This window comes from Panthera uncia, chromosome E1, assembly GCF_023721935.1.
Source record: "Panthera uncia isolate 11264 chromosome E1, Puncia_PCG_1.0, whole genome shotgun sequence".
Taxonomy (NCBI): domain Eukaryota; kingdom Metazoa; phylum Chordata; class Mammalia; order Carnivora; family Felidae; genus Panthera; species Panthera uncia.
Genome location: NC_064814.1, coordinates 57,726,400 through 57,748,007, shown reverse-complemented (window position 1 = coordinate 57,748,007; position 21,608 = coordinate 57,726,400). Strand labels below are relative to the sequence as shown.

At 65.5% G+C, this 21,608-nt stretch overlaps 3 protein-coding genes across 3 annotated transcripts in view; 2 read left to right on the top strand and 1 right to left on the bottom strand.

Annotated features, from left to right (window-relative positions):
- The window catches only part of PITPNM3 (PITPNM family member 3), a 51,152-nt gene extending 48,365 nt beyond the window's left edge, over window positions 1-2,787 (top strand). Inside the window, 2 exon segments of the mRNA XM_049635374.1 lie at window positions 710-838; window positions 2,061-2,787. Of these exon segments, the coding sequence (XP_049491331.1) occupies window positions 710-838; window positions 2,061-2,363 (432 nt within the window). The 3' untranslated portion in view covers window positions 2,364-2,787.
- Window positions 2,788-6,349: 3,562 nt separating this feature from the next.
- PIMREG (PICALM interacting mitotic regulator) lies at window positions 6,350-10,500 on the bottom strand. Its single transcript, XM_049637219.1, has 4 exons — window positions 10,042-10,500; window positions 8,268-8,563; window positions 7,808-7,903; window positions 6,350-7,266 (listed from the first exon to the last, which is right to left on the bottom strand). The coding sequence occupies exons 1-4, from the start codon at window positions 10,336-10,338 to the stop codon at window positions 7,227-7,229; spliced, it is 729 nt and encodes a 242-aa protein (XP_049493176.1). The 5' UTR covers window positions 10,339-10,500; the 3' UTR covers window positions 6,350-7,226.
- Window positions 10,501-15,457: 4,957 nt separating this feature from the next.
- Window positions 15,458-21,608, top strand: part of AIPL1 (aryl hydrocarbon receptor interacting protein like 1) — a 7,233-nt gene continuing 1,082 nt past the window's right edge. The window contains exons 1-4 of the mRNA XM_049637220.1: window positions 15,458-15,670; window positions 16,219-16,398; window positions 20,170-20,358; window positions 21,400-21,576. Coding sequence (XP_049493177.1) covers window positions 15,575-15,670; window positions 16,219-16,398; window positions 20,170-20,358; window positions 21,400-21,576 — 642 coding nt within the window. The 5' untranslated portion in view covers window positions 15,458-15,574. The remainder of the gene's footprint in view (window positions 15,671-16,218; window positions 16,399-20,169; window positions 20,359-21,399; window positions 21,577-21,608) is intronic.

The window sequence follows — 21,608 nt, the reverse complement described above, 5'->3', positions numbered from 1 at the left end:
CTGTCAGTGGCCAGCCCGTGGAACCGGGAAGGTGGCGAGAGAGCAGTCTCTCGGGCCAGGGCGTGGCCAGGTGGGCACGGGAGGGAAGGGGCAGGGTCGGCGTGGGGATGGGACGTGCAGTCCCGATGGGCGGTTCTGGGTTTGGTCCTGGAGGCCGCTGGCCGTGAAGATGGCAGGAGGGAGGCCGAGGTGCTCGTGGGCCACCCCGCGAGCAGGAGGTCGCCCGGGGCTGATGGGGCTCAGGAGGGAGGGAAACCGTGACCTGGGACCAGAGGGTGGGGCTCAAGGTGAGCAGCCGGAGGGCGAGGGGCTGGGGGGCGAGTGAGCATTGGGACGCGGCCACCGGACGGAGGCACTCCGCACCCGTCTGGGTGGTGCGGACGGCACAGGGCGGGGGGTCGGGCCCAGACAGAACCCCTCCAGTCCTGTGACACGTAGAGCCGCCCCTCGTTCCCTCGTCCATGTCTTTGCCCGTCACCCAGTGACCTAGGAATGCCGACGGGGTCAGCGGGTGGCGTGGTCCCGACCTCCCTCCCTAGGCGGAGCCCTTGAACTGGGGCGCAGGGCAGGGCGGGAGGGGAGCTCCTGCAGGGCCGCGTCCTGCTGCGGGTGGCCCCGGGACCTGGAGCCCCGCCCCCCCCCCCCCCGCGGAGTCGGGTCCTCTGACCCCGTGAACGCCCGCCCCGCCACGGGCTGCCCTGTGTTTCAGTGTTTCATCAGAATCAGCGCGGCCTACGGCTCCACAAAGGACATCTCCGTGTACAGCGTGCTGGGTCTGCTGCCCTCCCAGATCTTCATCGTGGGCCGGCCCACCAAGAAGTACCAGGCCCAGTGCCAGGTGGGGGCGCCGGGCCGGGTGGGGGCGGCGTGGGCGGCGTCTGCTGTCCATTCAGTCGTTTTTGTTCATCCGTTCATTTGCCCACTCGCTCATTTGCTCATCCGTTCATTCGCCGTTTCCACGTGCACCACGGGCACCTGTCCTGGGCCAGGCCCTCGTGCCGTCGGATGTCCCGTCATCCAGGCGGCAGTGCCCGTGGCAAGAGGCCTAATGGATGATGGGGGGCACGGGGTCGTGACCCCCCCCCCCGGGGAGGAACAGAGACGATGGGGGCAAGGCTGCTTTGGGGGGTTCGAGGGAATTGTCCAGGAGGCTTGAGGTGGGAGGAGCATTTGTGACAGAGGTCGCCACAAAAGTGAAGGTCAGGAGGTGACAGAGCAGGTGTCCCCCCCCCCCCCCCCCGGGCGGGAGCAGGAGAGGGGGGCCCGCAGTGCCTGGCTGACGGCCCGCGCCTCGGCGGGCTGGGACTTCGGGGGTGAGTCGTGATTCCTGCGGTCCCCAGGCTGCAGGGGGAAGGCCCGTCAGAGGAAGGGGGGAGGGAAGCAGGGGGAGGCGGTGGCCGGCGGGAAGGTGAAGGGCCCCAGAGTCACTTCGGAGGCAGGACGGAGGGACTGGACTTGGAAATGAACGGGTCAGAGGTGTGGGCTGAGCGGGAGCGAAGGCCAGGGGTGGCGCCTGGTTTCTGGGAGCGCGATCAGCTCGGGGGTGCTGTTCCGGGGACTGAGAGCAGGTTGCAGAAGGAGGGGTGGGGGGGGAAGGTGACGACCCCTTTGGGGGCGTGCTGAGTGCGGGGCGTGGGAGCCACCGGCGGGTGCAGACGGGAGACGCTGACGCACACACGTGGCCCCCGGGGCTTGCGTGGGTGCAGACTCTGGTTCCGTAGGCCTGGCGGGGGGCGGTGGCTGAGATTCTGCCTGTCAGGGCCCCGGTCCCGCTGAGGCTGCTGGTCCGCGGCCCCCTTCTGGGGGGGGGGGGGCAAGGGCCTGAGGACCCGGGGGGGGGGCGACGGGCAGGGAGGACAGCAGCGCAGACTTGCGTTTGGGGATCTCAGCGGCAGGTGACGAGGACGGTGTGCCCCGCGGGCACAGAGGGACGAGCTCAGCCGTTCAGAGCCAGGCGGGGAGCTCCCCGTCTCCCCGGCGACGGTTTTGGAGGGGTGTGGGGGTGGGGGGGACCGGGTCACCGCCCCGCTGGCTGACGCCCGTCCCCTCCCCCTCCGCAGTTCCTGAGCGAGGGCTACGCGGCCCACCTGGCGACGCTGGAGGCCGGCCACCGCTCGCGCCCGAAGAAGAACAGCTCGCGGATGGTGCTGCGCAAGGGCAGCTTCGGCCTGCACGCGCAGCCCGAGTTCCTGCGGAAGCGCAACCACCTGCGCAGGACCATGTCCGTGCAGCAGCCCCACCCGCCCGCCAACCCCAAGCCCGAGCGGGCCCAGAGCCAGCCCGAGTCCGACAAGGACCAGGAGCGGCCCCTGCCCGCGCTCAGCTGGGCGCGCGGGCCCCCCAAGTTCGAGTCGGTGCCCTGAGAGCCGGGCTGTGCGCAGAGGGCCGGGGCCGGGCGGGGGTGGGGGGTGCTGCTCCCCGAGACGGGCCGTTTCCTGCTTTTCCCCGCCCCCGTGTGTGTCCAGCGGTGTCCGAGCGGAGCGGGGAGGGACCCTGCCGAGCCCCGGGGAGGCGGCTCCCTGGGCCACGAGGGGGTGAGACCCCAGGGTCTCCGCAGCCGCGGCTGCCTCCCCGTGCGGGACCTGGGACCGCGAGCCCGTCAGGGGCGGCATCCGTGGAGTCCTGGGGGGCAGGCCTGCCCCGAGCTGGCCGGTCTGACAGAGTCGACCACCTTTCTGGGGTCCACGCAGGCCCTAAAGGGAGAAGCCGCCAGACCGGGGATCAGCAGCCGCCGGCAGGTGCAGCTTCCCGGCGGCCTGGGGGACGGACAAGTGGCATCGTGCCGGCCCCCCCCCCCCCCCCCCCCCCCCCCCCGGGACCCCCCCCGTCAGCCTCACAGGCCTGGCTTTCCTGTGGTAAAGTGGCCGCTTTCTGGGAGGGAGGGGACATCCCCCGGGGCTCCTCCTGTGTCCGCGTGTCTGTCCACGGCCCTTGCGGGGGTGGGGGGGGTGGCGGGGTCTGGTGCTGACGGTCTGTCCTTCTGCGGCTGTCCATTGTCCCCGTCTTGTCCTCGGTATTCCTACCGTTCGCCCGCGGCCCGAGAGGACGGCCATTCCTCTTCCCGGGGTCCTGCCTGGCGCCCTCCCCGGGGAGGCTGCGGCCCTGGGCGCTGGCCCGGCTGGGCTGGCTGAGAGCCCTTGAGCCCCTCGTCGCCCTCTCTGGGCCCCTGGCTTCCTTACGGAATTGGAAGGCCCCCCCCCCGCTGAGACTGGTGCGCGGTTTCTGACTCCTGGGCTGTCTTCTGTCTTGCACTTCTGTGCCCTGGGGCTTTCTGGGCCTCAGAGCCCCTCAGACCACCCCGGCTCCACCTTCCACACTGTCTGAGAGAGGGGTTCCGGGGGGGCCCTCACTGTCGCCCCACCGCTTGGGGAGGGAGGGGGATGGGAAGGGGTCCCGGCTCCGTGAGGCAGTGTGCTTTGCACTGATGCCCAAACCAAAACCACGTGTCCCGGCAGCAGGGACACCCCCCACCCCGGGGGCCGGGCTCGCCCTCCCCAGCGCTGCTCACGCTGACTCTGTTTTGGCTCCTGGAGGGCATAGAGCTGAGATCCCAGCGTTCCGGGGGCGCGTGTCATTTTGGCTCAAACTGTTGTACTCTTTTCCCTTCCGCCTGCCACCCAGCTTGGTTTGGGGCCCAGGCCCTCCTCCTGGGCCGTCCCCGTGAGGTCGGCAGGGCTCTCCTGCAGCCCAGCCCAGGCCCACACCCGCCCGGCCTGCTTCGGAGCCCCTGAGGCTGGCCCGGCTCCTCCAGGCGGGGCTGTGCCCGAGTCCAGGCACCCGCGTGGGCTCCTGTCGCTTCTGCTCTGTGTCTACCTCTCTCGGCTCCCATGTGGCCAGCGTCCTCCCCGCAGCGGCTGCTGTGACCTGCCCAGCAGACCTGCTGGGGCTGGAGGGGTCCGGGCTCCCAGCCCCGACCCCGCTCTCTCCAGTGTGCGGCACCCCCCTCCCCCAGCCCTGCGGCTGCCCTGTAGGCAGGGGCAGGTACCCTGGGGGTGTCCTCTCCAGCCCTGCCTCCTGGGTTCGCAGGTGCCCATCCCTCCTCCCACACTTGGTCGTCGGGGCTCCCCAGAAGGTACGAGGTCGTAGGCACAGCTACTCCCACCCCAGGCCTTCCTGTCCTTCCCGAAATCTAGCCTGCGTTGAAGTCGGGCAGACTTACTCCGATTCTCTGAGGCTCCGCCATCCCCTTTCCTTCCAGAAGCCCCTGCCGTCAGTCTCCACTGATAAATTAGTGGAGTTATGTCTTCCCGAGTTAGGTTCCCTCTGCCCTGTGAGCCCCAGGCTGGGAGTGAGAGACACAGAGAGACAGAGAACACCAGGACCCTGGGGAGTTTGGAGTCCCAGTGAGCAGGGTACTGTGGCTGGAGATCTGGGGTTCTGGGGGTGCTGTGGTTTGGGGGGTCCAGGGTTCTGGGAGGTGCCATGGTTCTGGGGGGGTGCTGGGGGTCTGGGATTCTGGGGGTCCCGTGGTTCTGGGGGTGCCGTGGTTCTGGAGGTCTGGGGTTCTGGGGGTGCTGTGATTATGGGGGTCCGGAGCTGGGATGTGGGACCCGGCAGGAGGCCACCCCCTCTCCTTTGTGGAACCGGAGGACTCACACCTGCGATTGGGGAGATGAAAGGCGGCGTCCTGAGCCCGCCTCTCGGGTTAGTGGGCGTGTGCGCATGCGCGCGAGCGCCCCTCCGCCTTGGCGTTGGTTAACGCGCGCTCCCAGACGAGTGGTTTGTGCGGTTTTGTCCGTGCGCTGAAGTTGGAGGGAGACGAGCAGGCTGCGTTGTTCCCTGGAGGGGGTGCCGCCGCCCCTCCCCGAGTGGGTCCGTGAGCCCGCCTGGCTGTTTCCCAGAGAACCCTTCCGGTCCCCGGTGCGCCCTCTCCCGGGACCTGGAGCATCCTTCTCCCCGCCTGATCAGAGCTCCTCGTTTCTCGCGTGGCATGTTCGTTCTTCCCTGTCTGGTGGCCGTCCCTGTCGGAGGGCCTGCCTGCCGCCCTCCCCCGCGCCCGCCCCGAGGGGGTCTCGGGGGGCCTACCTTTCTGGCTTCGTGGGGTTTTCCTGAAGATCTCGACGTGCCCTTGGGCTCCACAAAACATGCGTTTAAAAGAGTGGACCGTTTTTATGCACTTGGACGGACGGCCCTCCTGTCTGGGTGCTGGGCCACAGAAAATCACGTCCGAACCCCGTATTCCAAAGAGGTTACGGGGGCGTGGGTCCCCGGAAAGAGGGGAGGCTTTTTGAACTGTTTTTACCACTTTGGAGCCCCCGGTCTGCACCCTGGGAGTGTCCTACAGGCAAAACAGGGCGCGCATCTTTGAATGAAAGCCAGAGGCCCAAGCAGGCGGCTCTGGTTCCCCGTGGACACCCTCCCTAAGCATGGGCGCAGCCCCGCCAGGGAGGGGGGGCCCTGGTTGGGAAGGAGCCTCGAGGCCGGACCCCGCCTTAAATAACCAGCTTCCCCGCCGAACCCCCCGGGTCTGGGCACCAAGTGCTCTGGAAACCTGTTCTCTGGCTCAGCCAAAACACACAACCCCTCGCTCCTTCCCCTCCCTCTGGGCTTGGGGGAACCTTAAAAATCACAGCTGGGGTTAAGTCCACGCAGGGAGGCCCGGCCCGGGGCCTGCCCTTCCCGTGGAGAAACCCACCAGGGTGGCCGGGGCGGGGGGGCGGGGGGTGGGAAGCAGAGTCACCGAGGAGGGGCAAGACGGCTCGCCCCTGGGGACCTCCACCCTCGAACCCCTGTCCTCTGTTTACTCCGAGGTGGCAGCCCGTCCCGTCTTGTCCGTGGTCCGACTGTTCCTAAGTGTGTGACTCTCAGTATTGCCAGTGGCAGCCGGTTCTGTGGTGAAAAAGGTTTATTCCCTTCCTCACGGCTGCCTTGTACAAAATCCGTTAGAAAAGGAAATGTAAAATATCAGATTTCTAAAGCGACAAACACAGCACTACGGGGTTAAAAGATTTTTACTACTGGTCTTGATTTTGACGTGAGCTGGTTTTTAACTCTTGAACGTTGTCACTGAAATAAAAACCTGATTTGCCTTTAAAGTGTGCTTTGTTCTGAACGGAGCGGGGAAGCCTTCCCTGTGCGGGGTGTCTTCTCCCTGAGCTGGGGGCCGGCCGCTAGGAGCGGGAGGCGAGGGGAGCAGAGCCCGGCCCCGAAGCAGACCCGTCGCCCGGAGTGGGGGCGCACGCGCACACACACGTGGGGGTGTATGTGTGTGCGTGCACGGCTGTGTTCACGCATGTACGCGTGCGCACGTGCATGTAGGTGTGTGCGCACGGGCACATGGGGGTGTGTGTGCCTGTGTGGTTGTGCGTGCACACGTGTCTGTGCATGCGCGTGGGTAACAGAACAGATGTCAGACGCAGAAGCGGTCTTTATTATGAAAAAGCAGTGTTCTCCGGGGAAATCACACGCGGGTTTCTTTCTAATAAAATGACACAGCAGATTTCTGAGATAACTGGCCAAGCGCAGAAGTCGCGAGTCAACAGTGCTGCCCGTCCCTGCACACCCCCGGCCCCCGTGCTGAGCATAAATAGCTGTCCGTGGGCCCAGGCTCTCGGGGCCAGGAATCTCTTCCCCCATCCCTCCCTGCAGGGCTGTGGTGGGGGCAGAAGGGACGGCGGCTGGGCTCCCCAGAGCCCGGGCACGATCCCTCGGGGGTCCCACCCTTGGGTCCCCAGTCCCTTCTGGTGCCTCCGCCTTCACGTTGGAGAGGACACAGCCACGTGGCCTAAGTGCAGGTGAGTCTCTGAGCCCGAAAGGGGAGTAGAGTGAACCCCCCCCCCCCCACCTCCGTCCCCCTGGTCACTCTCAGGCTGGGCCGGGTGGCCACTGGCAGAACCAGGCGTGGCCCTGGGGGAGTCCCCACCCGGGGCCTCCTTGGGAGCCCGTGGGGCCGCGTGGATCCCGCTGTGAGGTCGTGGTGTCCACCGTGGCTTGCCTCCTGCAGTGCGGAGCCCCCTTCGTGCCCCTGGCTGAGCTCAGAGCGGGGGCGGTTTCGCCAGAACGAGGGGACGGAAGGGGGCTCACCGAGGGCCCGGCGTGCCCGGCTGGGGACGCGGTCAGTGAGGTCGGCTGGCTCTAGGCAGGTGGGCTAGACCTACACGCTTCCTACGCTGCTGGGCCCATCCGCTCTTCAGGATTTTCCAGAAAAGACTACGTTCTTCCACACGTTCGTGGTGAGGAGGAGGAGGAGGAGGAGGAGGAGGAGGAGGAACCTGGAGGCGCTGTCCTCAGTCACGGATGAGAGAAACGGTCATGGTCATGTCGCCGCTGGAGACGGGAGGGCGGGAGGGACCGGTGTCACCTGTAGGAGGGGCCCTACCACCCCGCAGTCAGAGCTGGCTGGGCCCCGCCCCAGAGCCCATCCGGGCCCTTGTATGAATGGGGAACAGGCCCCAAGTTAGGGGGGCTGCAGACCGAGGCCCCGCCTCCAGAGGGTCCTGGGCAGTCACGCCAGCCGCTCCAGAGTGGCCACGGGCCTTTTCCCAATCCCATGGGCAGGCAGGCGCAGGGGAGCCATGGGGAGTGCTGGGGGAAGGGCAGGTCTTCCGGAACCCAGGTGCCTGGCCTGGTGGGGTTCCCGGGGGGGCCGTTCACATCCAGGATGCGTTCCAGACACCATCCTGATCTATGTTTTCTGCCCCCTCGTGTTGCACGTGAGCAGCCTGAGGCTCAGAGAGGGCCGGGGACGGGCCGGGGTCACACAACAGGTCAGAGCCCGAGTCGGAGAGGTGTAAAAACGTGGCAGGACTCAAGGAGCACGGGATCCCCCCTCAGCTCTTCCGTTTTGAAGCATGACCCGCCGGCTCACCTCTCTTCAGCCACAATGGCCTCGTCCAGCTGCCGGGACAGCTTCTGGAGGTGCTGAAGTCCCGCTCCCACAGGCTCCGGGTCACTGTCAGACTCACTGAAAGGAGGAAAGCCGCAGCAGCGACTGGCGGAAATGTGCAGCACGAGGCCCTCCCGCCCGGTGCTGGGCCGGGCGCACAGGCCCGGAGACGCCCCGAGGGGGCCGGGAGCACCTTGTCTGGGCCCTCCCTGCCCTCCAGGAGGTGACAGCCCACGCGACTTGGAGCACCTGGCAGAGAACACGTGGCTCGGGGCCCATCAGGTCCAAGGCCGGGGACCCTGCACAGGTGAGCCCTGCGGTTCCCCCTCGTCAGGGGCGGAGTTGGGTCAGGACACAGATGCCCCCCGGGGAGCCCCAGGAAGGGGTCAGAAGCCGCTGGGGCCCAGCTAGTGATCTGGGGGCGAGGCACCCCTCCTCTTACCTGGGGGAGCACAGGGGCTCCGTTGAGGAGTAGGGGCTCCGGAAGGTGGGCTCCCTCCGGGACCGCCACTGTGGGTGGGCGCGGGGACCCACGTGCCCAGAGAGTCGGTGACAGGGTCTCTCCCGCAGGCCCAGGGCTGAGGAGGCTGGGGCGGCTCCACACAGCCGGGGGCTCTTCTGGCCCGGGGTGTGGGTGGGGGGACGACTGCCCGTCTGTGCCCCTCTTCTCCTCTTCCTGGCCTTCACCTGGGTCCCCACCAGCCACTTGGTGCCGCTCTGGCAGGACTCCTGGATTCTCTGGGACGGGACCACGGAAGGTGAGCGCAAAGCCAAGGACGAGCTCCTGCAGAGTCTCCGGGCCCCTCCCGCCCCTCAGCGCCCCAGCCGCGCAAATACAGACAGCTCGGAGCCCCAGGGGTGAGGGGGGTGCGTGGGTCCCTGTGAAGCGAGTCCGCTGCGGGGAGCCAGCTCAGGGCCACCCAGGGCACCGGTGCGGCGGTCAGCAGCCCAACCAGCGGCTCGTGGAGTCCACGCTCGTTTCGGGACACGGAAAGACCCTGGCGCCCCCTGGAAGGCCCCCCAGGACCTGCCTCGGGTCTCACTAAGTCGCCCTCCGCACTGGTGCGGATTCGAGGGGCAGCTCTCCCGACACTCGAGCGGCTCAAAGCCCCTCTGGGTTCCTCACGGCCTGGGGTGGGGGTCCTGGGCGCCTCCCACCGGCTGGGGCGGCTGTGCTGGCTCCTCGAGGCCAGAATGTCGGCCCAGGCAAACCAGAGGCCAGAGGCCGGGACGAGTTACGTTTGGTGAGGTATGTGGCCGCGGGCGCACCTGTGTTTCTGTGATCCCTTCGGGACAAAGGCGGTCCCAGGACTCCTAGTCGGGGACTGACTTTCAGCTCAGAGACCCCAGAGCAGAGGGTCTGTAAACAGGTTCAGATTCCCAGCCCGACACCAAGGAGGTACCCGCACCCCTTCTCTCCTGGGAGGCTTTCGCTCGCCATGACGTCGGTCCTTCCCGGGGGACACCTGCCCCCATTTTCGGGTTGGAGGACCCGTTCACCTGCAAGGCCCCAGGCACCTCACACCTGCCCATGTGGCGTCTTTGTGCCCACACGTGTCGTCTGACACAAATCCTCGCACACCTACCTTCTGAGCACCTCTCGAGGTCCACGCCTCTGCCAGGCCAGGCCCCCAGGCCCCCCGGTGGCGAATGCTTCTCACCCCCTTTCCACCGGGCGGCCGGGGAACGAGCTCTAAAATGCTCCTCGGACTGGATTCCCACCAGGTTGAAAACCCTCCCCACTGGCCCCTGGTGGCTCTTGGGAGAGTCTAACCAAACACCCGCGGCACGCAGCACGCCTGCCCTTCCCCCCCTGGCTCCCTGTCCTCTGGCCACCCAGACCACGCTCCCTCCGCTCTGGATCTGCACCCACGCCATCTCCCTTGCCCTACGCTCTCCCCCCACTTCCTTCCCCCTTCCTGGGCGATTCCGCGGGGTGGCCTCCCCTGCAAGCCTCGCTGTGTTTGCTGTGTCCCCGTGACGCCCATGCTCGCTACGCTGTGACACCACAGCTCTAGGATCTTATACCGCGAGGCTCCGCTTGGCCTCCAGGACGCCCTTCCCATCCGTTCGTCCCACGGCTGGTTGAGGGCAGGAGACACAGCGAGGACACACCAAAGTCCCCGTCTTCGTGGGGTCGGCCTCCTCAGGGGCCCCTTGAAGGCACCGGCTGCGGGCACCGAGGAAGCCCTGGGTTAAGGGCCCGTGGGCATTACCTGGGACACGGAGCCCAAGGCGTTCTTTGCTGAGCGAGCCGCAGCCTGGAGGCCCTGCTGCGCCGGCTCTGGGTTCTCCAGGCGTTTCCAGGAGGGCCCCGCCCCGAGGTTGAGGTTGCGGCTGACTGCCCTCAGGGGCAGCCTCCTTTGGAAGTGTCTGCACAGGGAGCCCAGGGCCCCGCTGGAGGGCTCCGGATGGCCGCCCGTAGTCTGCTCCGCCTCCTCCGCCAGCTGTTCCCGCTCCTGGAGCGGCCCCCGACGCGCGGAGACCCCCACGCCCGGCCACTTAGAAGCCATCTGCCCGGTCGGGAGTCTGCTCAGCCCACCAGATCCTGGGGAGGAGGTCAAAAGCAGGTCAGCAAGCCATCCCCTCTCCCCCTCCCAGGCTCCACGGAGACACAGGTCGCCCGGGCTGGGCGTGGGGGCACGTGGCAGCGGCGGGTGTGGGAAGGGAGCTGCTTCCCGGAGGAGGGGTCAGCGCTTCCCGCGGTCCCTGGCGGCCACTGTCCACGACAGCTGCGTGTCCATCTTCCCATCCAGCCCTCCCAGCTCTCTGCCTCAGGCGGGAGGGAAGCAAGGGTCAGGACGGGGCCTCGCCGAGCCTGGGCTGGCCAGGGCCCCCCCATCCGGGGCCCTCTCCCGTCGCCCAGAGCCCCCCGATTTGCAGCTCGCAGTCCCCAGACGCCCCCGCTTGCGTGCCCATCCTGACTGGCACACCCGCCCCACCCCCACGCTCCGCGCAGGTCCCGTCGGAACAGAAGGGTCCCCGGGCCCCGGGGCCCCGGACTGCGCTCACCCGGCAGCCCCCGGCGCAGGCCGCAGCCCCGAGCAGCCGCTCCGCGCCCACCCGGCGGGTTTGAAACTCCGCGCGGGTCCGCCCCCTGGGCGGCCCTCGCAGCTGATTGGCCGCGTTCCCGCAGCGCTGCCGCGCCCGGGATCCGATTGGCCCGCGCTCTAGCGGCGGGAATGCTGCCCTCCGATTGGTTGGCCGCCCCATTCGTGCTGGGGCCGCGGTCGGGCGGGCGCAGCCGGGCGCCGCCCCTTTGTCTCCGCGGTCTGCGCCCCGCCGCGCGGCCCAGCGGGTTCGGTCGGGAGGCGCGGGGCCGGGAGCTCGGCCGCGCCCCGCGGCCGTGGGTCTCAGACACTCCCTCTGTGTCCCCACGCTCGGCACCCACACTCTGGACCCTGGAAGATCCTGGGGGCGGGGACAGGCCAGGGTACACCTCCCGGTCCTCCCGCGACGAGGCCGCCTCCCGTCTCCAGTGGGGCATCCAAACCCCGCCCTTTGGAAAGCCCTCTCCCACTTTCTGGAGACCCCAGGGCAGCCCGGCCCGCGCCCCTCTCGGGTTCCTTGCTGCCGACCTCACCGGGCCCCTTCTCTGGCGGGGTCTCGGCCGGTGGGTTCCTTGTGGCTCTGCCCTTCACTGCGACACGGCTGGGTGACCCCACCCACTCCTCTCTGCTAGGGGCGTTGCACGCACCAGGTGCTGCTGTGCTAAGTCCTTTTATGATGAACTCGCTGGGCCCCGATGGCAGCCTAGCAGATGGGGAAACCGCTGTCCGGAGGGGTTGGGTCGGGCCCCAGTTCCCTCAGTTAGTAGGTGGCGGGATTCCCACGGTCCGGGACCCGGGTCCAGGCACCCAGCACCCCCTCGGATCCAGTGCGTGGGGAGAGACGGGCGTCAATGAGCCGCATCGTCAATAATCCAGGAAAATTATGACACCAACATCGTGTCATTTAGAGCTCGTGCCTGAAGGATGAGCTAAGGGAGCCAAGAATGTTTGAGCGTGTGGGGGGCGGGGGCGGGGGGGGGGGACCAGCGCCCGCGGTCGGTCGTCCGGCTCCCACACACAGACGTGTAACCGAAGCTGGTTTCCTGAAACAATGCTGGGCTCTGTGTGACCTGCTTTGATTTGTTAATTTGCTACTTTGTCGTTTAAGAACACCACTGGCAGCTGGCGACGGGGCTCCCGGGCTCTGCTCCCCTTCGCTGGTTCCCCGAGCTGAATCATTGCCCGCTCAGGACAGTTGTGCGTGTTGGTCATATTTAGGAGGTTTAATTCACGCCCTTTTCCGGTGAAAGACGGGGGGGGGGGGGGAGCAAGCGTGGTGATTCTTAGGAAAACGACGCCACACGTGTGGGAGAGACTCAGTGCAGGAGAGACACCTAGAAACAGTCTCTCCGGCTAGACCCGCTCTCGTCACACCTGTCCGAGCCGGTGACAGTGCCCCGCGTGTCCCGGGTGTCAGAGGACGGCTCACACTGGTCCAGCACTTAGCTCGCGCGCCGGGCACATTTCCTGTCTTCACCCTTCCTTCCTCAGCCCTCCAGTCTGAAGTCGGAGCTACTTCCGTCCCCGTTACAGACGACACAGACCCACAAGGGTGAAGTGTCTGCTGGGGACAGAGGGACAGTCGGCGCTGGAACCGAAGCCCTTGGATGTCCGGCTTTAAAACCTGAATGCTTAACCCTGGGACACGTGACCTCCCGGAGGCTCCGGAGAGCCTGGGTGACCCCGACCAGACCCTCCCCTTCCCTGCCCTCGGGGGCTCGGAACAGCTCCCGCAGCCTGGGTGCTGGAGTGCAGTCGCCATGGCGACGAGGGAAGGAGGAAGAAACGTTTCCTTCTGAATGAGGAGGCTCCCTCTTGCCTTGCAGGGGGTTGGTGGGGAGAGGGGGTGGGAGGGGGAGGATGTGCCGAGGGGAGCAGGCTCCTGGTGCAGGGGTGGCGGGGACAGGGGCCCCTGCTCCTCCCTGTAAGGAGAGAACGCTGTCAGTTGTCCCAGGCGGAGGCTTGCTGGGGTCCAGCCCCACCCTGGCCTCTGTTGGGGAGGAGGGTGGATGCTGAGGGGGAGCTCCGCCTGCCCCGTCCTGGGGGCTCCCCCGTCCTGGGGGCTCCCCCGTCCTGGGGGCTCCCCTGTCCTGGCGGCTTCCCCATCCGACAGCAGAAATTCTACCCGCTTCCTTGGCCTATGGAATGGCCACTGCAAACTCCCAGGAATGTGACCTGCGGCGATGGGGGACAGGGCGCCCCACATGAGCTGGGGGCAGGTGGTGCTTTCGCTGAGGAACCAGGGGACGACAGAGTGCGGGGATGAGGCGTTCCCACAGAGGGGTCCGCAAAGGCTGGTGTTGGGAGGCCAGAGAACAGGAGGCCAGGGTGACTCCAGAGGGTGCCCTCCCCCCCGCCACCCCTCCCTACAGTGGCCGGAGGCAGGGGCCGCCCCACCATGCAGCCTAGGAGGTTGGGGCGCCTCCTGAGGGCAGTGGAAAGCCGCTGCTGGATTTTCAGAGAGGGTGGGGTTAGAGTTGCCTCTAAATGAAGTCCATTAGGAGGTTAGTTTGGGGGACAAGGGGTGGCTGGGGGGCCCCGTCTGGAAGCCGTGGCCTGAGCCCCTCCCGGCTTGATTGATCTTCTGGCATCAGCCTCATCAACCTCCCTCACCCCCGCCCCTGCCCACAAGGGGCCAAATCTCTCAGCTCCGCCCCAGCCACCAGTGATTTCTACCCTCCACACCCGGAGCCGTCGTCAGTGGGACATGAGGGGACCCGTTTCTTATCACTGGCAGGAAAGTGCCGGACGTTAAGTCTAGTATCACAAGTACTTAGAATGCAAACACCCACGTAACGGTCGGGGGGAAGGAACAGCATGCCAGGACCCCGGAAGCGCGGCTCCCACCCCACCCGGCGCGGCCCCCCTCCCCCTCTCCGGACTTGTCTGGGAATCGATGTTACTTTTCTTCGTAGCAGTCGTAGCACCCAGTATACATTTTACTCCCCGTGCACGCAGACCCCTCCAGGCTGTTGTGTGGCTAGAGCAGGATGGGACAGAGGGGAAGGACGCCTGCACCCTCACCCCACCCCCACCCCCCAGAGAAGGGCGGGTCTGGGCCCTTGGAGGACTGAGCACCCAGGGAGGGGTCCTGGAGAGGTCTGATCCAGCCGCCCCCGTCTGGGTTTGGGGGCTCAGGCTCAGCCCCCCTCTGTGCCAATGGCTCCTCACGGGAGACTTCCGGGGTGCTGGGTGTGGGGTCCCACCTACTGCTCCAGGGAGACGTCTCAACTTCCTGGGGAGGAAGGTGGGAGAGGTGGCTCTTCCCATTTCAGTCTGGAAAATGAATGGAGTTAGGAAGGGTGGCAGACCCTGCGCCGGGGCGCAGGAGCTCTGCCTGGCCACCAGGTGGCGCCAAGTGCCAAGCTTTCGGGCCCCCTGTCCGTTTAGACCAGAAGGCGATCCCAGATGCAGGGACTGAGCTCCACCTGGGTCCAGGGATGAGGCCCTCCAAAGGGGAGAGGAGAGCCCCGCTCCCCACAGCCAGACTTTGTAGGGGAGGCTGAAGTGGGGCTGAGAGAGGCTCTTTGCCCAAACCTGCACCCTTCTCTCACCCCGTTCTAGAGCCACCCAGGCCAGACGGCTGCTCCTCTCCCCTCCCCTGCCCTCCCAGTGTCACATCCTCCGGTGTGCAGAGTATGGGGGGAGGGGAGGAGGAAATAGGAAAGGGAAGGCAGGCAGGGACCGAGGAGCCCTAGGCTCAGGTCTCCCCTCCTCTTCCCCTTTGGTGGGAAAGCTCCAGCCGGCTTTCTTCCTTCTTGGTGACAAGGGAGCGGGAGAGTGGGGTGAGCTGGGGGCGAAGTACAAGCTAGCCCCCCCTGCCCCTGGCGGAGTAACCCCCCCCCCCCAGTGGAGTATGTGTGATAATCCTTGCACACTCCTGGCTCCCCAAGAACAGGGGAAAGGGGTTTAAGTGCCGCCATGGGGATGTGGGAAACTAAGGCAGATGAGACATTAAACTGCCTTACTGCCTACAGCCACTGACAAGTCCTTGTAACCCGCAGAGTGACCTCCCTCTAGGAGCTCAGCTGCCTGGATGATGACACTTTGCTGGGGGCAAAAGGGAATCTTGGCTCAACATTGTCCTGACCCCCCAGGATCCTGTGAGTCTACTTAACATGAAAATTCCTTTGCAAACCTCCTTTATCTTTAACCCCCAAGTGTATGCTGGCCATCCTCCTCCAAGCTTATGGCCCCCGATATACATCTGAGGGGTCTCGTGACTGGGGTCTTACTAGACGGTAATAAATGATGTTTTGCTAACAGCAGCCCCTCAAGGGCCTGGAAACCTTGCTTCCAAAATTCCTTAGAGACTTACACGGTCCCTGACCCCCTCCCAACCTGAGGATATATGATGAGTTACCCGGCACGACCCCATATGGCTTTTTCTGCCCACAAGTCCTGTCCCCGTGCTTTAACAAAATCACCTCTTTTGCACCAAAGACGTCTTCGAGATTCCTTTCTTGGCCGTCAGCTCTGAACCCCCCACCATCACTCCCCCAAAAACCCTCATTGGGGTGGGAGGAAACCAACGGTGGGGGCTCGGGGGCCCCCACATCGCTGTGAGGAGCAGGGATGAGGCACCACCGACCTACTCCTCACACACACCCCTGCGGGCCAATCCCCAGGTCTCCGCCACCCAAGCCTTCGTCCGGGGAGATAATCTGTGCCTGAGCCCACACCTCCCTCACCCGCAGCCATGGACGCTGCTCTGCTCCTGAACGTGGAAGGGGTCAGGAAAACCATCCTGCACGGAGGCACGGGGGATCTCCCCAACTTCATCACGGGGTCCCGGGTGAGTGGGCCCCGCCCCCCACACCAGATAGGGGCCCCCACGGCAGCCTTTGCACTGAAACCACGGCCGGCTTTGTCAGAACCCGGCCGGACACGTCGTCCCTGGATTGTCGACCCCTGAGCACCTGGGGACCTCTGGATTGGTGCCCATTCACGGGACACTTTTGACGCTGGAAAATTAAACTCTGGCGTGGGGCAGGGGAAGGGCTTTGGGAATTTTCTGGAGCCCCAAACGTCGAGTTAAAAGGAGGGGCCCTCCGCGGTCGTCGTTTTGGCCACAAATCTCTGGGGGGCTTCCCTGGGTCTGTGGCCGCAGATCCAGGGCTGACGTAAGCGAGGGGCTCCTGACCCGCGGGCTGCCAGAGGGTGGGACGGGGTCCTTTGCGAGGGGGTGGGCCCCCGGCCCCCCCGGGGGGGGGCCCGGGGGGGGGCTGCGGGGGGGGGGCCCCGGGGCCCCCCCCCCCCCCCCGAGAGTGCCGGTGGGGGGGGGGGCTTCCGCAGGCGCCGTGGAGGTGCGTCTAGACCCGGGGTCCCTGTCTCGGCCGCCAGGTGATCTTCCACTTCCGCACCACGAAATGTGACGACGAGCGGACCGTGATAGACGACAGCAAGCGCGTGGGCCACCCCATGCACATTATCATCGGGAACATGTTCAAGCTGGAGGTCTGGGAGGTGCTCCTGACGTCCATGCGCATCGGCGAGGTGGCCGAGTTCTGGTGCGACTCCATTGTAAGTAGGCGCGCCCGCCAGGGCTCCTGCGGGGCCGCGGAGCGGGGCTGAGACAAAACCCTGGGTCGCCTTCCTCCGCGCAGGTGGGGAGTCACCCCAAGGAGCAAGCCCCAGGGCGACAGTCAGCGTGGTGGCTGGCTGGCTGGCGGGATGTGGGACCAGGGCCACCCATGCCCCACACACCATTGTTGGATCCTGGGGACTTTTGGCCATGGGTCACTTTTCTGCCCCCTCCCCACTCCTGTGACCCTTGTAAAATTATTTCCACTTAAAAAATCTTTTTAAATGTTTATTCTTGAGAGAGAGAGAGAGAGAGAGGGACAGAGCACGAGTGGGGGAGGGGCAGAGAGAGAGGGAGACGCAGAATCCGAAGCAGCTCCAGGCTCCGAGCCGTCAGCACAGAGCCCGACGTGGGACTCGAACCCACAACCCTGAGATCATGACCCGAGCTGAAGTTGGACGCTTAGCCGACTGAGCCCCCCAGGCGCCCCGAACTCCCGTTTTAGACGAAGCAGAAGAGGCAGAGAAGAGCGACTTGGGCTGGGTCAGACAAGTAAAGGGACAGGGTGGAGGTGGGACCCCTGGTTCCCCCACCGCTTATCCGGATGGAAGGCTGGACTCCGCCCCCCCCCCCCCACCAGTGACCGCCAGGGGCTGCAATGCCGGGGTCGACCGCTAGGGGCGCCCGCCCGACGGTCCCCCCGCCAGGTGCGAGGTGGGCGTGTCTCCTCTGCCTACCCTCGTCTGTGTTGTGCCTCATCCTAATGTGTAGAAAGAGTGTAAAGATGTGTCTTCAACGAGCCAGGTCTTCAGAAAATCGGCTTTGTGGCTTCCGTTAGTTTAAAATGCCTTCTGTCGGCTTTGCTTATGGTGAGGTTCTCCGGCACGCGCACCTGTCCCCGGGGGGGGGGGGGGGGGCGGCGCGTGGGACGAGCCTCGGCCGCCAGCGGGGTCGTGCTCCGCAGGGTGCACGCTCGCTCACGTCGCCAACGAACCCTCGATTGGCCGATTGGTTTGTTGTGCGCAGAACCCCGAGCTGCTGCTACCCCCCCCCCCCCGCCCCGAACGCGGGCACGGCTCTGCGTGTCCTGGGCGGTCTGTGTGCGCGTCTCGCAGGCTGGCGACTTCGATGCCCCGGGGACAGCCTGCCATGCCTCCTCCCGGCCCACGGCCGCCATGATTGCGCACGCACGTACGCACGTGCCACGGTGGTTTCTCTAATGACGTTTCCCCCTTTTCTCCGTCGCCGCACCCAGGCATCAAGCATCCACCCTTCATGGGTCTGTCTGCTTATCTACCTGGGAACATTCGCTGGGCACCAGGTTTGGACTGTGCCGTGTGTTAGGGGTGAAAGAAAGCTCTGTCCCTCAGTCTGGAGGAGGAGCAGAGACTTGAGCAGTTACGACGGAGGGCGGCCAGTGCCCTGATGGGAGTCAGTGAGGGCACAGTGCTTTGGGGCCACAGATGACGGGCAACTAGCTGCTTTAGGATCTTGGGGGAAACTTTTTCAAGACGACATTGAATTGGGTATTGAAGGATGAATAGGAGTTCACCAGGTCTACATGTGGGGAGAGAGGTGGCACCTGGGCCAGGAAGTGTGCAAAGCTTTGGCGTGGTTAATTTACCTAGCCCCTTCCCTGGGGCCCATCTCTCTGAGTTTTGGGGGGCACCTGGTGGCTCAGTCGGTTAAGCACCCGACTTCGGATGAGGTCACGATCTCACGGTCTGTGGCTTCCAGCCCCGCATCGGGCTCTGTGCTGACGGCTCGGAGCCTGGAGCCTGCTTCGGACTCTGTGTCTCCCTCTCCCTCTGCCCCCACCCCCTCAAAAATAAATAAGCATTAAAAAAAAGAATCTGAGTTTTGGAACAACTCAGCGATCGGTGGGATCATCATGTGTGTTTGTCAGAGGACTTAGGAGGGCCTGGCTCTGCCCCTCACTCCCTGCAGAGCCCTCCTCCTGGACAGCCCTCATCAGCTCTCGCTTTGAAGAGCGGGGGGGGGGGGGAGGCCTCCTGCCTCCCTCACCTCCCCCTACTCAGGGGAGGCAGGGTCAGTGAGGAGCTGGGGGCCTCTGCCCTGAGAGCTCTCCTCCCCGCCTCACCCCCACTGTGGGCAGGACGCTGGTCTCGAGGTGGGATTTCGTGCTGGTGCCCAGTAGTGTGGGGTGTGAGGCCAAGGGCTGCAAACTCCAATTCCACCAGGGGCCGGGCGCTCTGGCCGATCGACGGGGGCAGCCTGTCCTCAGCCACCGCCCCCCTTGGTTGCCGCGTGGCTGCATATTCTGAGTTTTTAAGATGAGCCAGAAATCTTCATTAGCATGCAGACTCCCTCAATACTTGAATGTCAGGAACTAATTGGTAAAAACTCCACAAGGCGCGGGTTAAGACAAAACCCATCTGGCAGCTGAATATGGCCTCGGGCCCACCGGTCTGCAGCCTCCAGTGTAGACACAGCCCCTCAGAAAGAACCCGCCCCGGGCCTTGAAGCCTTAGAGACGGGCAGGGGTCCTGGGGCCCCCTGCCTCCGTCGCAGCCTGGGTCCCAGTCCCCGGGGCTGGAGCCCCACAGAGGGCCCCTCGTGTGTCTCTAGCTGTCCTCCCGGTCCCCAGCCAGGCAAGCTGGCCTCACAAGACTGGCGCAGACGGGGACTCCATCCTTCCCGATTTCTCCTGGCTCCTGGCGGCACCCCCAGCCCCACCGTGCTGCCCAGAGGGTCTGCTGGCTCCAGGGTGCCGGTGGCTCCGTGGACTCGTGGGACGAAGGGCGTGTGAGCTGGGGGCCGCCTGCCGGGCCAGGATGGGCCCTCCCCCAGCCGGCTGCTCCTGGGGCCTCTCCTGGCTTTAGTTAAGCCTTGATCCCCATGGGATTAACTGCCATCTGGTCACCTCCCTCACAAAGGAGCCTCGGGCATTCTGGGTTAATCCTGGCTGCTGGGGGCGGGGAGCGCTGACCGTCACCCTCACTCACCCACCCCCACGCTGGTGACTTGGAGGGCAAGCTGAGCTGTTTCTGCCCCTGGAGTCCCCGACACCGGGTCTTTCCTGGAGCTGCCCTGAGAGAGCCGGAGGTCGGCCGTGTCAGAACCGGGTCCAAGCAGAGGGGCTCACAGCTGGGAAGCTGAGGCCCCAGGGGCTGATGTCCCCAGGCCTCCTCCACCCCCAGAAGGGCAAGCCCGGTGCCCAGCGCAGGGAGGGGCTGGGATGAGCTGCGATCTGTACCCACCCCCTGCAACCCACGACAGCTCCCCTATGGCAGGTGTGGTGCCCAGGCTCTCTGCGAATCAGCGTGGCCCTCTCGGCCACTGGAGCCTGCTCCTTCCCCTACTCTCCACACCTCCCTCCCTGCGGGTCACAGACTCAGGGGCTCAGGTCTCCTTGGGAGAGAAATGCGTCAGCGCTGAGCACAAGGGCCAGCAAGAGGCAGCATGGCACTGTGGCGGGAGTGTGTCCTCTGGGGCCGGGTTTGAATCCCGGCTCTGTCACTTCCTAGCTGTGTGACTTAAGCAAGTTACTTAACCTCTCTGGGCTGCAGTCTCCTCATCTACAGAGTGGGGATAATAGTCATACCTCCCTCACCGGGTCATCTAAGGACCGAGGCAGCTAACAGAAGGAGCTGGTGAACACTTTGCCTGGGACACAGTGAACCCCAGTCATTGGTGGGGCGTGCTGGGGACAACGCGTACTACCAGCCACGGGCAGGCTGATGGCGGCGGTGGCCGGACCCAGAGGTGGGCTCTCTGGGGCCGGAAGCCACCGTGGTCTCTCCCCACAGCACACAGGGGTCTACCCCATCCTGTCCCGGAGCCTGCGGCAGGTGGCGGAGGGCAAGGACCCCACCGAGTGGCACGTGCACACGTGCGGGCTGGCCAACATGTTTGCGTACCACACGCTGGGCTACGAGGACCTGGACGAGCTGCAGAAGGAGCCACAGCCTTTGATCTTTGTGATAGAGCTGCTGCAGGTGTGCCCCGGGCAGGGGGAGGGGGGAGCAGGTGCGTGGGGGGGCAGGTGCGCCCCGGGGTGGGGGAGGGGCAGGTATGGGGGGGAGGGGGGTGCACGGGGGTCGGGAGAGGGGCAGGGGGGCAGGTGCATGGGGCAGGGGAGGGGCAGCAGGTCAGGGATGCCAGGGGCGGGGGGCGGGGAAGGGGCAGGGGGCTGGCCCAGCCTCAGGGCAGCTGTGCCCCGGGGGAGTGGGCCCGCAGGGAGCCTGACCTCACTGGTCACTGGGCGTCACCTGCTTTCTCTTTAGAGCACAAGAGGGTTCATAAACCCCAGCAAAAGTGGAATCTGACCCCCAAAAGTACCAAAAGCCCATCTGAGACCAGCTCTTTCGGGAGTTACTGGTGTTCACTTCGGAGGCATTTACTTCTGTTGGTTCTGGGCTGTGCTTTTGTTTCCAGTGGTTTCCAATTAGTCCCCGGGGTCCTGGATTCAGACCTGGTTCTCCAGCAGTGGGAGAGGCTGAACAGAACTGCCCACACCTTCTCACCCAGACCCCAGAGTGACTGATAGCTCGCGTTTGTGGGGTGGCGGGAGAGGGTCAAGCCGGGGTCGGGACTCAGCTCATGGCCCAGGATGAGGTTCAGCCCGAGCGCTACGTGGATGAACAAATAAATAAGAGAATCGTGTCGGCGGAGGGTCTTTGTGGGCCTGCACAAGGGCATCACCTCCAAGGTGCTCGTCACCGACCCCGTATATGGGAACCTTTAGAATGACGATTACCCGGCAGATGGCAATAAAGCGTGTAGTTCTGCCAAATGAGTGTCCTGACGATCTTCTGAAGACTGAAGTCAGGTGTGTTGACTGACAGAGGGCTGTCTCTCCCTGATCGCACAGAGGATCTGATTTAGGCCCCCCCGTGTACGTGGCTGTGGCTGTGGCTGGCGAGCACGGTTCTGCCGCCCGGCCCACCCTCCCCGTGGAATAGGCCGAGGGGCTTCCCCAGCCGCGGGGACGCAGGCACCCCGGTCCCCGCCTCACCCGCCTGCCGCTCTGGGGCCAGGTCGAGGCCCCGAGCGAGTACCGGCGGGAGACGTGGAGCCTGAGTAACGAGGAGAAGCTGCAGGCGGTGCCCGTCCTCCACGGGGAAGGGAACCGTCTCTTCAAGCTGGGCCGGTACGAGGAGGCCTCCACCAAGTACCAGGAGGCCATCGTGTGCCTGCGGAACCTGCAGACCAAGGTGGGAGGCGGTGGGGGGGGGCGGCTGGGAGC